Source organism: Emydura macquarii, unplaced genomic scaffold (genome assembly GCF_026122565.2).
Source record: "Emydura macquarii macquarii isolate MOO-44397 ecotype Brisbane River unplaced genomic scaffold, CSIRO-AGI_Emac_v2 contig_3345, whole genome shotgun sequence".
Classification (NCBI taxonomy): domain Eukaryota; kingdom Metazoa; phylum Chordata; order Testudines; family Chelidae; genus Emydura; species Emydura macquarii.
The window spans coordinates 2,817,079-2,831,119 of NW_027133482.1; the positions used below are offsets into that span (position 1 = coordinate 2,817,079).

The following is a 14,041-nucleotide window of genomic DNA, read 5'->3' on the forward strand; positions in this document are numbered from 1 at the left end:
ATTACAATTTAATTTGGTCTCTCTTTTTTGGGCTGAGAATGGTCAGACTAAATTTGGTCTAGTGGATTAAGCAGAGGACTAGTAGCCAAAAATTCTTAAATTGTAATTCTGGTTCTAATACTGATTTGATCTGTAGAATTGGTCAAGTTACTTAACCTTTATCCCACTTTTCCATATGTAAAATGCAGACACTGTTAACTTCACAGAAGTGTTGAGGACTACATGGATAACATATATGCAGAGTTATAAAGATATAAATAGTAATAACTTCCAAGTTGTTTCTTTTCAGTTTTACTGTGCATTTGTACTGAAGAGAATTTGTAATTACTGAAAAATGGATTGTTGTAGTTGGTATATTTCCTCCTATGTGTATCTCAGAGGTTCCCAACCTTTTCGTCTCGAGGCCACAAATATAATTTTTACAGCCCTGAAGGGCCACCAGTCTCCCCCCGCAGCCAGATGGAAGAAGTTCAGCGAGGAGGCTCTCCTGTCCCCCTGGCTGCAGCAGGGAAACTGAACACATCCTGTAGCCCCATGCGCTTTGCCTGGGTCCTTAGGCAGTGGCTCCCTTCTGCAGCCAAGGGAATGTGAGATCAGTGCTTCCTTCCCTCTGGTCCAGCAGGGACCCCAGTGCCTATGGACTCAGGCGGAGCGCTTTGCCGTGCTCCCTGCTACAGCCAGGAGGAGGGGACTGCTGATTTCTCGTCCTCTTGGCTGCAGCAAGGATCCTGCAGTGGTCTTGTAGGCCCGTGGCAATGCGCTCCGTCTGGGTCCTTGGACAGGGGCTCCCTTCTGCAGCCAGCAGGAGGGGAGTGGTGGACCACTTTGCAAGAATCTGCAGGCCACAGGTTGGGAACCACTGTTATATCTCATATTGTAAAGTTTCTCCGGCTGTCACCATAATGGCCACATTATATGTGAAACGATTCTGTTCAGCAACAATTAACTGATGAAATACTCAAACTAAATTTTGTGGGATTTTTCAATTAATAGTAGAGTTGGGCTAATTTTTTTGGCAAATAAACTTGTCTCTGAAAAATGCAGTTTCTGCTGACCTGAAACTATTTGCAACCTGGGCACAAGTTAATCGCACAGGTTTTCGACCATACCAAAAATATCAAAACATTTTGGTAATGTCAAAAAGAAACATTTTGTTTTCACTGGACTCAAAATGTTTGTTTCAATTTCAGGCATTTTGACAAAAGCAAAGGAAGAGTTCAGTCGCAAAATACATAGTGGCAATCTGTAGTAATTCATGAAGAGAATGAATAGTCTTAGAGCCAGGGAAAGAGAGAGAGAGTGACTATAATTGACTGCTGGTTAGGGTACTCACCTAAGATGTGAGACCAGAGTTTAAGTCCCTGATTCAACTGGGGAGGCCGAGAGAGCACCATACCATAATATTCCATAGTCAGGACCCTGTCCTGTAATGGGGGAGTCCCAAATTCAAATACCTTTTCCACATCAAGCAGAGGGGGGGAATTGAACTCAGGAGACTATTCTAATCACTAAGATAAAGATTATAATAGAGATCCTCTTCCCCCTGCCTCGCATTTTGTGAATCTAATCCTTTGCATTTATCAAAATTCCTGAAATTGGAACAAAATATTTCAAGGTAGGTTGAAACTAAATGTTTTGTTTCAACCCAACTCAAAATTTTTTGACTTCTTGATTCACCAAAACTTTTGAAAACATTTTCTTTTCGGTTCAACATGAAATTAAGTTTTTTTAATTTTTCAGAGCTGCCAGCATACCAAAGATAGCCAGTTCTCATCCAGCTCTGGTATATTTGTCACAATTAACTTCTCAGTTTGGCTTGTTGACAAAGAGCAATTCACCTTTATTTTTTTTTATTGTGCAAATGAGCAAGGGCCTGAAATTTACTACTTTAAAATAGAATATCGTGTAATCTGGTTTCCCGTCTCCTTGTGTGTTGTTTCTTAATGCCCAGCTAACCACAGTGCCAAGCAGTGTCGCACGCCCTGTGCTTTGAGGAAGACGTGTGGAGAATGCACGAGTGGCAGCTCAGAATGCATGTGGTGCAGTAACATGCAACAGTGTGTGGACTCAAATGCTTATGTGGCCTCTTTCCCATATGGACAGTGTATGGAGTGGTACACCATGAGCAGTTGTCCACGTAAGTAATTTCCTCTGTACATGTAAAGATGGTCTAATAAAGCTTGGCTTTGCATAAATCGCTAACAAATTTATTGTGACCAGATCATAAGCAGTTATATAGTGTTAGAAAAATCACACATCTCTGACTGGATGAGCTTTACAAATGTAAGGACCAATCCTTGAACATGCTATGTTTAATGGAAGGTGTTGAGCAGGATTGGGCCCTAACGTATCACTCTAATCCAAGCAACAAATAATGTAAGCTCTCAAATGTGGTTATGAAAACTCATTTTTTTCAGGAAGAAAACATCCAGTGTGTTTTTAGAATTTGTTCAGTTTTTGAACTTCGGTCATTCTAAAATGTTTACATGAGCAAAACATGTAAAATATTTTTGATAAGTTAGAAATATTCATCTCTAATTTCATCTGTGAATGAAAAGTATAGCTAGTCTAAAAGTTAAACGGCAATGATGAAAACATCAGGGTTCTTGTTTTGCATATTAGGAAATGATAAGGAATTTATAGAATTATGTAGGAGCCTAGTGGGAATGGGGCAATGGGCGAAGTCATTGGTAATAGAGAATGGGGTAGTTAGTGATTTGGAATTGACTACCGTTAAATATTTGAGAGGGAAATTAGGGGACTGAGTTTGCTAGGATCTAGAAATTGCTGAAAGCTGGTCAGGAAATTGATGATACAGTTCTGTAGGAAGCTGGTTAGTACATCTTATTTTTAATTCTTCAATATTTTATGCTATAGGTCAATTCATTTCATTCTCTCTTGGTGAGTATGGAAATTGCATTTAAATACTACAAAATCATTAGTTTTCAATGATTAATTCATAAACAGGTAGTTGGTATCTTATGCCACATGCCTAAACTTGAAGGAAAGGATAGGAGACGTGATTGAATGAGGCAAAGTAATGGAAGGTATTGTTCTTCTAAAGTCAAAATGCAAACTCTGTCAAGAATTAAATAGTTAAGATAGAAAGACATTATATTCATTTCAGAGTACAGAAAATCTGTTTCTTCAGTTGTTCAGCATCAGATATGTGATGGAGTGAAATTGTATATTGAAGTAGAATAGCACAACATTGAGTTTGATCCTGCAGATAAGGCCCTTTCGGTGTCATCACCTGAAACAGTCAGATTTATTAACAAGGAACTGAAGAATAGCTAAAGCACAGGTTCCCATCCTTTTTGGCTCGAGGGCCACAAACAGCATTTTTACAACCCTGAAGGGCCACCAGTCTCCGCCAGCAGCTTCCCCCCTCCCACACTGCCCTTTGCAGCCAGATGGAAGGAGTCCAGTGAGCAGGCTCTCCCCTACCTCAACTGCAGCAGGGAAACTGCACACGTCCTGTAGCCTCATGCGCTCTGCCTGTGTCCTTAGGCAGCAGCTCCCTTCTGCAGCCAAGGGGATGAGAGATGAGAGCTCCCCTCCCTCTGGCTCCAGCAAGGACTCCAGCACTTAGGGACCCAGGCAGAGCCCTTTGCTCTCTGCTGGAGCTGGGGAAAGGGAGCGCTGATCTCCCCTCTTCGAAAGACCCTGCAGGCCACGGGTTGGGTTAATTGAAAACATTCAGCATAATTTTAGTGTGTGCATTATTTAATTTTTAGAAAGGGACTGTGAGGTTTTTCTGCTGTTTAATCTAACAGGTTAAATGATTTAGACTCTGTGCCTTCCTTTATCAATTGGGATAGCAGGCCATTTTTAGATTTATTTAGTCTGAAATAAAGTTTAAATGCAAGCTTTGAGATGGTTGAATTTAATACACGAATAGAAATATATTTTATAAATAGATGTATTTTCATGTATCTTAGAACATGAGAATAGATACATGTTTATTCCAGCTACTAAAGATCAATCTCAAGGTCAATAAAAGGCATATGAAGATTTTTATTTCAAATACTGTCTTGTATTGTGAGGTATCCAGTAGTTGCTTTTACCACTTGACATTTGTTTTCAAAGCTCAAAACTGTTCCGGCTACTGCACATGTGCTCATTGTTTGGAACAGCCTGGCTGTGGTTGGTGTACGGATCCTAGTAACACAGGAAAGGGGAAATGCATAGAAGGTTCGTACAGAGGTCCAGTAAAGATGCCATCTCCACCAACAACAGGAAAATACTACCTGGAACCCATCCTTAATGTCACCATGTGTCCAGCAGAGAATAAATACAACTGGTCCTTTATCCAGTGTCCAGGTAACTGAGCAAAAGTGTTTTTAATAATTGAAACACTTCAGAGGTCATAAAACTTAGACTCAAGATAAGACCAACTGCTTACATGATTGTAGAACTTGAATTTCCCATCACTAAATGAAGGAAAAAAATGTGAAATATGCACAAGGAATGTAAATTGGATTTTGAAAAGGAAGGACTTGGAATCAGACTACAGCGTTTTAGTCTTTATATTAATCACTTTTGTGTATGTTGAAACAGGGTGAGTGAATGAAGGTAAGAAATGCAGATCCATTTTTCTAAATAACACGTTCAGTTGACTGTTAGGAAGGGCCAATTTCTTATGCAGCGCATTAGCTTTTAATTATGTAGTGGAGATGCCAGAATTATGTGGATTGTCTCCCTCCCACTCTATAAACCTCTCCCTATTGTTGCTTACAGTCCAGTCAAAACAGTATTTCTGTTGTGTACTTTGGTAATCAGTTTATTTTATACTGCTCTAACATTTCAAATTTGAAACAGTCATCTTTGTGATGATCACAGCTCTCACAGCCCATAGTATGAGAACCAGGATCTCTTCCCAATTCAGAACTTGCATGAGGTAGTTCCATTCATAACTTGACTAAGCTGCTGACCCAAAATGCAGATCAAACTCTTCAGACACTGTGTGAAGCACTACATTTGAGCACAGCTACCAAGTATCCCTTTGTTCCCCTTAGCCTGCCAGTGCAACGGACACAGTAAATGTGTAAATGAAAGCGTCTGTGAAAAGTGTGAGAACCTGACAACTGGCAAACACTGTGAGACTTGTATATCCGGCTACTATGGAGATCCTACTAATGGAGGAACGTGCCAGTGTAAGTGAAGTCTTCAATCTTCAGTACATTCAAATCTTCGGGGTTTTATACTGCAGTTTATCACCATAGTATCTGAGTGCAAATCATATCCCACTTAGTGTATATCTACTAATGTACTTCATTCATTACATACCCAAAGTACAGGAAAAGAACATTAAGGTTGCAAAGCCAAGCTCTCAAAAATTAGGAAATGTCGGAATTAAGGTTGTCTGTGCAACATTAATTCAGTCTTCCTGTACATATGTATTATGGAAGAGTCTTGTCAAACATCACGTAAGAAGTCTGTAGCAGAACGAGGAGTAGAACCCCTGCGGTGTACTGAATGAGACAAGAATCCTGTGGAGACAAAATAAGCATGGGAGTATGTAATTAAAAAAAACGTAGCATAACGAATAGGCCCAAAGGGGCCAAATTAAGGTTGTACAGACTTTGTGATTGTGGTTAATTTTATTGAGGGGAAGTCTACTGCTGGAAATGTCTTCTTACAGATAAGAGACATAACACTTGAGTTACTTTCAATCAAGATTAGATGTCCTCCTAAAAGAGAAGTTCTAGTTTAGCCAAAGTTTTGAGCACAATACAGGAATCACTTGATGGAATTTTGTGGCCTGTGTTATTCAGGACATCATATTGTATTGTTGTAATGATCCCTTCCATTGTGGATCATTTAAAAATTCTACATTGCTTTTTTATTTTTTTCAAAAGGAGTAGTAATAATCTCAGTGTCTTGGTAGCTAATCAAGCGGGAATTTGCCCCTTACTGTACAATATCTAAATTCTTCCTTTTGTTTTAGTTAGACACTGTATTTTTTGCCTACTGTCAGACTGCTATGCATTGTTAAAATGTTGCCATATTTCATGGCCAGCGGTCTGGATTTCGGGTGGAGTAAATGAATCCCCATTGGAATTGCATTTAAAATTGTAAAGTGCTTTGGGGTCCTTCCCAATGAAAAGCTTTATAAAAGTGTAAGATACCATTAACCAAAATAGGTATTGTAGGTAAACAGATATTAGCTGTATTGGGAAATGAATGTGGTGGGCATGAGGTTGTATACTTAATACATCATTAAGCCATGTAATACCTGTGTGAATTAATAGTGCTGGTATTCTTAAACTGACTTTATACAGGGTACCTTGAAGTACAGAGTTATGGGTGGCCCAATATATGCAATGAATTAGAGGGTAAGCTGGCAGTAGAAGGCATGAATTTTTCCCACAGCATTCAATCCTAACTACTGGGTTACAGCATGTCCCTGAATTGTTACAGAATGTCCCACAGAATTTGACGTAAAGTAGGTTGCTTTTTGGATTGGGGTGGTCTAGTGTGTTTCTCTGAGGATCGTACAGAAACAGTTTATGTTGTTGCCCACTTGTTATATGAGTTCTCACACTTCTGCGGAGCCAGCGACGTTGACTGTTTCTCCTGTGACATCACACCACTTGTGACACTCTCCTGAGCTGAGACCCGGAGCAATAAGATGATTGTCCTGGCCTTGGCCTGTATCATCTGTCATCTCCTTTCTGAGCACACTGATCTCTTTCCTGTACATCCTCACAGCCATCCTCACGATGCCCTCCCAGCAGGGCAGGTGTAAGACCGTTTCCACCTGCATCTCGCAGCCATCTCCATCTTCTTCAGAACCCTGATCTTCGTGTACATGTGTTCTGGGCCACGCTATTCTGATCAGGAGGGCAAAGCTGTCTCTATGCTGTACATCCTCCTAATTCTAGTGTGGACCCCGTGATCTACAGCCTGAGGAATAAGGAGGTTTAAAGAGGCACTGAGGGGATGGCTTCCTGTCACAGTCAGCAGTTAGCATTCTTCCACCCATCCCTAACCCCAGAGAACCTCCCCCAAGCAGAGTTTTCTATAACCCTTAAAAAGAGAAGAGCCAGAGACTCAATGACATCCTCCACTAGGGACTTGGCTAATGAAGATCTGTCAGAGGTGGAAAGCAGTGAGGCAGCGATTTTCAGTGGACCTAAGGGAGTTAGGGGCTCAACTCTGTTCATATGCAGTGAGAGTGGACTGTCTTTTTCTCTTAGTATCCTTATAAAATCCCAAGCCAAATTCCATTCAAAGGTATGGAAAAATTTAGAAACCATGCTAAGTGTTTATAGGATAGCAGATAACATTTAATTTATAGTTGATAAAGCTAGTAAGTAATGTCAGAGGAAAAACTTTACTGTAAGGTATTTGACCAAGGTTTTAGTTTACCCTCATTCTAGCAATATTTCCTATGAAGGCAGGGAAAAGGGGTTGACCAGTGAGAGAGCTAGTCTGGATTATAGATGGGGACCAGGAAGGCGTGGCTACATCCCATGGTACCAGAGCAATTGCTGGCCAATTGGAGTTGTTGTTTGTTGGAAAGGCTGCCACTGGTGAATTTCCAGAGTTCCTTATAGACACTGGATTGGCTGGTGTGTACCGGGAGCAATTTTCTGTCTTCTCAACGCTCTACACTGCCTTCTTTTTTATCCTCTGGGATTATTTGGGTATTAGCTCCTCTTAGTTCAGTCTGTATTGGTTGGTTTATTACACATTGTGTTTCAGTAACAGCTTTTGGGGGAGCTTGGCTATTTGGAAGCAGTTGTGTATTCAGCAGCTATTAGTGACAATTGTGAGTGCATGGTATGATTAACATACCTTTGATTGACAGGATTGCAATTTTAGTCAGTTGGTTCTGGCAGTATGGGTTAGATTCCCCCCTCAAAGGGGATAAAATTAACATCAGAGCGGTGACAGGGTTGGTGTTTCCAACTTTCCTGAGGATGGAAGTTAGAATAATGCCTCTTTCCTGTGAATTGGGCTCTTGTATGTGACTTGGTGGATGACTTGTGCATAGGACTGTGGCCAGGTCATGGAATAGTTGTAGGCCTCATAATAATGCGGCTTTGTAGACTCTAAAAATGTTGGTATACTCGGAATTTGGGCATGAAAAAGAGTGGGATGGTGGCAGCAAGAAGTGAGGGTAGCTGAGTCTTCCTCTTTTTCGTTTTTGCCAGGAGAGGTTACCTTTAGAACATTGCTGCTTTTAAGATTTAATAAAGTTATGGCCTCTTGGCCAAAAGAGAATTCTTTTCCCTTTTCTTGGCCCCTTGCCATTTGCAATATCCGAAGGATAATAATCATATGATAAGTAATTCACTCCGCAGTAGCTGCTTTTTAAAAATAGTGCCCTGTGTTAGAACAGTGTTAATAAGTAAGGGCAAAAAATATAACAGCTTGAAATGCAAAAATAGCTGTAAGGTGCTTTCTCTAGTTAATTCAGTATTTTTGAATTTTTGGATAGAACTTTCAGATGAAGATATGTCTGTGCTAGATAAGAAAGCTATTTGAAAGAAAAAGGAAGGCACTGTAATCCCTGAGATCAGATAAATTTCCTCTCTGGCAATAAGTCTAAAATGATGCTTCCTGGAACACTTGCCAGTGGTCCACAAGCAGCGGGATGGTGACAGGGAAATGCATTTGCCACCGTGAGCTGCTAAATTGCACTGAAAAACACCTAAGATACATAAATCCTTTTCCTTTTCCATGCAAATGGAGCAGTAGCTGCCTCTGAGATACCTTACTCAGTCATGAATGAGGAGGGAGTTTGTCCTCATGACAGTGAATGAGAACAGAGGTGATCCCTGAGATAATCTCTGTATTTTGCAGTCTGCACTGTGGAAAAAGCCTGAGGAACTCTGTTCTATGGGAGTGCTAATCTATGGTTCATAAATTCTTTTGGTTTTTATGAGGTCCAGAGTGGATAAAAATAGACTATTTAAAATCCATGGTTTTAAATCAAATTGGATTCTTTAAATTTAAATTAAATACAGTGATTTAAAAAAACTATTTAAAAAAGAAATTGACAACCTATGTTAAGGCCAAAAGTTATTATAATCTATCATTTAAATAATACAGGAAATAATAAGCAGTTTCTGTTTGCTGCCAAGTTTTAAAGAAAGTCAGCGTGTTTATCTGGTGGAAGTCAATGGTTAAGTACTTGAAACCAGAGTTGGTTGAAGTGCTAAATCACTGTTTGACAGCAGTAGCCTCTTGTTCAGATGCAGAGAGAACATTTTCATTTCAGTTTATTCAACTAGTTCATTCAAAGTTAAGAAACCATTTGGGAATTTGAAAGAGGAAAACAAGTTTTCTTGCTTTTTCATCTATGAATAGATGTGAGCGGATGAGATCTACTAGTTCTAAAACCTTGATTGCTCTCATTTAAATCAATCCACCCTGATAGGGTCTAATAGTTTACAGCAAGTAGTGGAATGCTGTTCCAGCAGGAGACACTGGAAGAAACTGCTTTTAGACTCCCAGAAATGCCTAGTTCAGTACTTTGTCAGCAGAAGCTATGTATATTTCCCTTTTGCACACTGAATGCTATCCCTTGTGAAGGTACAGGATGTGAGCCTACCTTTCCGTCTTTTGCTTGGATAGCTCACAAAATAAATCTAGGCATCTTTTGAAAGGAATTATGATAGCCTCCATCTAATTTCATCTAACATCAAGAAGGATGTTGATAAATTGGAGAGGGTTCAGTGAAGAGCCATAAGAATGCTTAAAGGAGTAGAAAACGTGCTTTCTAGCATTTGACTCAGGGAGCTTACTCTGTTTAGCTTAACAAAGAGAAGGTTAAGGGATGACTTGAAGGCAATCTGTAAGTATCTACATGGGGAACAAATATTTACTAATGGGCTTATCAATCAATCAATCAATCAAGAAAGGTATAACATGATTTAGTGGGTGAAAGTTGAAGCTAGACAAATTCAGACTGGAAATAAAGAATACGTTTTTAACAGGGAGGGTAATTAAGCAATAGAATAATCTATGAGGGGCAAGGGTGGAGCCTCCATCACTGACCTTATTTAAATCAAGATAGGACGTTTCTGTGAAACAAAATGCCCTAAGAATTATTTTTTGGGAAGTTCTTTGGCCTGTGTCAGGTTGTCAGACTGGGTGATCACAATGGTCTCTTCTAGCCTTGGAATCTATGAACCTATGAATGAGATTAAATTAACTGCAAAGAAAATTTTTCTTGTGCCTTTTCTATTCCTTTATGAATAAAGATGTTAGTTTTTTCTCCTTGTTTAACAATGGCAATACCAGGAATATTAAGTCTTGTTTTTCCTGGAGAAATCTTCAGCTCCCAAAAGAAGAGGGTAGAGGAGTTTGAATTGTTCACACAGAGCTTTTCTCTCAAATGTTTGTCAGGAGTTTGAGTAAAATCGGTGTTAGTGTTGGTTTTTGGTATTGTAAACATTGACCAATTCCTCCCTCCTTGAATTTTCATTTGCTTGTGCTATCATCACACTAGTACACCAGTTCTTCAGAGTGTTGTCCAGCAGAAATAGGGCAGTTGAGGGTTCATAGATTTTATGGCCAGAAGGGGACCATTGTGATCTATTCTAGTCTGACTTCTTGCATAACATATGCCAGAGAACTTCACCCAGTGATTCCTCTATATGGTGATATTTTTAATGTTAACCTCACCTCCCCAAAACACAAACCAAACCAAACACCTGAGAACCATTTTTTTAAATTGATATTGAGGTCTTTAAGCACCATAAAGAAGCAAATGGGCACAAATGCATTTTTGGTTTGTAGTTCACATTTAGCACATCTCCGTTCTGTGCCTAACTGTTTTAATCCTATAAACAAACCTGTCCCTCCTGTTTTACTCAAAACTACTTTTTTTTCTCTCCTTTACAGCTTGCAAGTGTAATGGTCATGCATCTATCTGTAATACAAATACAGGAAAGTGTTTCTGTACTACCAAAGGAATTAAAGGAGATGAGTGTCAACTGTGAGTTGCCATTTCTTATAAATATTTGCTATCCAAAGGCTGTACACAAACTAATTCTAAATATTGAAAAATGTATGTATTTAGAATGGCTTTAAACATTTCCTAGTGTGGACATTTAACTAACTTCACCAGCAATGAAACAAGTAGTAGTTTTTATATTGTGGTAGCGAGCAAAATGGTTTTCTCTAGATCAGTATATTAAGAGTTTCTCAATTGAGAGAGAACATTATACAGATTTTAAAAGGTGAAAAGTAAGATTTTTTTCAGAATTTCATACCACTTCACATATCCCTAATTTTTTTTTTTTTGAATAGATGTGAACTGCAGTTACTGTAGGGGTGGAGAGCCAATATAGAGAAAATATAGATAAATGTGAAGTAAGTTTGAAAGAGATTTGAACACACTTTATTTTAAAAGAGCACTGTGAGGTGTAAACAGTCACAAAGTGCAAGTGTAGACAAAATTTTACAAAGTTGCATCTTTTTTACCAGTTTAGATTTTAAGCTCTATGGGACAGAGACTGTGTCGGCTGTGTTTGTACAGTACTTAGCATAATGGAAGTCCCATTTTTAAGCACTACATAATCATAGAAATATGGGGCTGGAAGGGGCCCTGAGAGGTCACCCAATCCCAATCCCTGCGCCGACACATGACCAACTAAACCCAGACGATCCCTGACAGGTTTTTGTCCAACCTGTTCTTAAAAACCTCCAATGGCAGGGATTCCACAACCTCCCTTGGAAGCCTATTCCAGTGCTTAACTATCTTTAGAGTTAGAAAGCTTTTCCTGATATCCAACCTAAATCTCCATAGCTGCAGAGTAAGATCATTACTTCTTGTCCTACCTTCACTGGACATGGAGAACAATTGATCACTGTCCTCTTTTTATACCAGCACTTAACATGCTTGAGGACTGTTATCAGGTTCCCCCTCGGTTGTCCTTTCTCAAGGACTAAACATACCTAGTGTGTTAAATTTTTCCTCATAGATCAGTTTTTAAAAACCTTTTATCTTTTTTGTAGCTCTTCTCTGGACATTCTCCAATTTGTCCACTTTTTTCTTAAAATGTGGTGCCCAGAACTGGACACAGTACTCCAGCTGAAGCTTCGCCAGTGCCAAGTGCAGTGGGATAGTTACCTCCCATGTCTTACGTATGACACACTTGTTAATACACCCCAGGATATTAGTCTCTTTTGCAACTGTATCATATAGTTGGCTCAAATTTAATTTCCGATCACCTATAGCCCCCAATCCTTTTGTTCTGTATTACCACCTAACCAGTTATTCCTCGTTTTGTATTTACACATTTGATTTTTCCTTCCTAAGTGAAGTACTTTGCAGTTGTCTTTATTCAATTTCATCTTGTGGATTACACACCAGTTTGCCAACATACCATGGTCGTTTTGAATTCTAATCCTGTCATCCAAAGTTTTAGCTTGGTATCATCAGCAAATTTTATAAGCATACTCTCTACTCAGTTATCCAAATCATTAATGACAATATTGACTAGTACTGGACCCAGGGCAGATCCCTGTGGGACCCCACTGGATATGGCCCCCCAGGTTGACAGTGAACTACTCTTTGAGTATAGTCTTTTAACCAGTTTTGCACCCACTTTAGAATATTTCCATGTAGACCATATGTCCCTAGTTTGTTTGAGAATGTCATGTGAGACTGTCTCAAAAGCCTTACTAAAATAAAAAAAATTCCCATCTTTTTCCTCTTTATCCACTGCGCCAGTAACCCTATCAAACAAGGAATTTACGTTGGTTTTGCATGATTTCTTCTTGGAAAATCCATGCTGGCTATATCTTGTAACCCTGTTATCCTCTAGCTTCTTACAGCTTGATTGTTTAATAATTTGTTCTGGTATCTTTCCAGGTAGTGAATAAATAATATTATAAATATGATTAAATATGAAAACATAACCTATTAGAAATATTTCCATTGCAATATTTAGAAAGATAGTGTCAATGCGAAGTTTATCTTTGAAGGATTTCTCACCTGAGTGAAGGTTAACTGGAGTAGGTCCTGGTATGGCAGAAAGGAAGACTGTTCTTTATTTGGCTGGAGTAGCTTAATGGGGTACATTTGTGAAGAACTATTAAACTAATTTCAAGCAAATGCAGAGGCTATTTCTTCTTTGAGTAGCATCCCTGTGTATGCTCCACTTTACGTGTGCCTGTGCCCCTGCAACTTGAATTGGAGATTCTTGCTAGCGGTGCCCGTTCTGCCTGCACACGTGCTGTACACATCCTTATGTCCTATACTGGGGCTGTATAGGGCTGCTTGGGCAAACTGCCCTCGGTTCCCTGTCAGTTGCCTTCAGCCAGAGACAGAGGTTATACGCATGTGCCTGTTTGCTGTGTACCTGTTCCCCCTTTTAGTAGTGTTTTAGCTTTATCATTAGTTCTTAGTAGTTGTGAGTTTAGCACCTTATAGTTGGAACCTTTGTTCCCCTTTTCTTAATTTTGTTTTGTTTTCTTTTTCCCCATTGAGAGTCTTGAATAGCTTTTTCTTTTGTTGTGGATGCCGGGCTCCCTGGGATTTCAAAGATGCTTCTGTTGTCAAGAAGCAATTCCTGGTAGTGACAGGCACTCCCATAGCATTCATTGCTTGGGAGACTCTTATGTTCCCAGCAAGTTTAAAATCTGCTTTTCTTATAAGGGAAGATCCTGTTTAAAAAAAAAAAAAAGAAGGAAAGAAAGAAAGAAAGAAATGAAGTACAGACTGTTAATGATGAAGCAATCCTTAAAACCAGCTTCAGATCTGGGTACAGAGAACCTCCTTTTATAGGGACCCTCCGCATTTGTCAATGCCCTGTTGTCATCAGTATCACAGTCACTGAGAACTTCCAAGGGGAAATGGCATCAAAACTCTGATCTCTAACACTCTCCTTGACCGAGGTGCTGATAACCGCACTGCCAGTACTGAGAGCTTCCCACTACAAGCTTAAGAAAGGGAATAAAAGGACCAAAACAGAGAGTTCCTCATCAAAGAAGATCCAGTCACCAGAGATCTCAGGCCCTTAGAGGAGTGCTAGTGAGGGTCTGAGCACTTCAGGTACTATGAAGTACGTTAAGACTT

At 39.5% G+C, this 14,041-nt stretch overlaps 1 protein-coding gene across 7 annotated transcripts in view; it reads left to right on the plus strand.

The window, feature by feature from the left end:
* Positions 1–14,041, plus strand: part of ATRN (attractin) — a 223,408-nt gene that overhangs the window by 99,603 nt on the left and 109,764 nt on the right. For 6 of the 7 annotated variants that reach the window (XM_067533635.1, XM_067533639.1, XM_067533638.1 and 3 more), the window contains exons 17-21: positions 1,952–2,137; positions 2,878–2,901; positions 4,090–4,323; positions 5,019–5,156; positions 10,861–10,954. In XM_067533635.1, coding sequence (XP_067389736.1) covers positions 1,952–2,137; positions 2,878–2,901; positions 4,090–4,323; positions 5,019–5,156; positions 10,861–10,954 — 676 coding nt within the window. The remainder of the gene's footprint in view (positions 1–1,951; positions 2,138–2,877; positions 2,902–4,089; positions 4,324–5,018; positions 5,157–10,860; positions 10,955–14,041) is intronic. The other variant, XM_067533637.1, reaches the window with a different exon arrangement.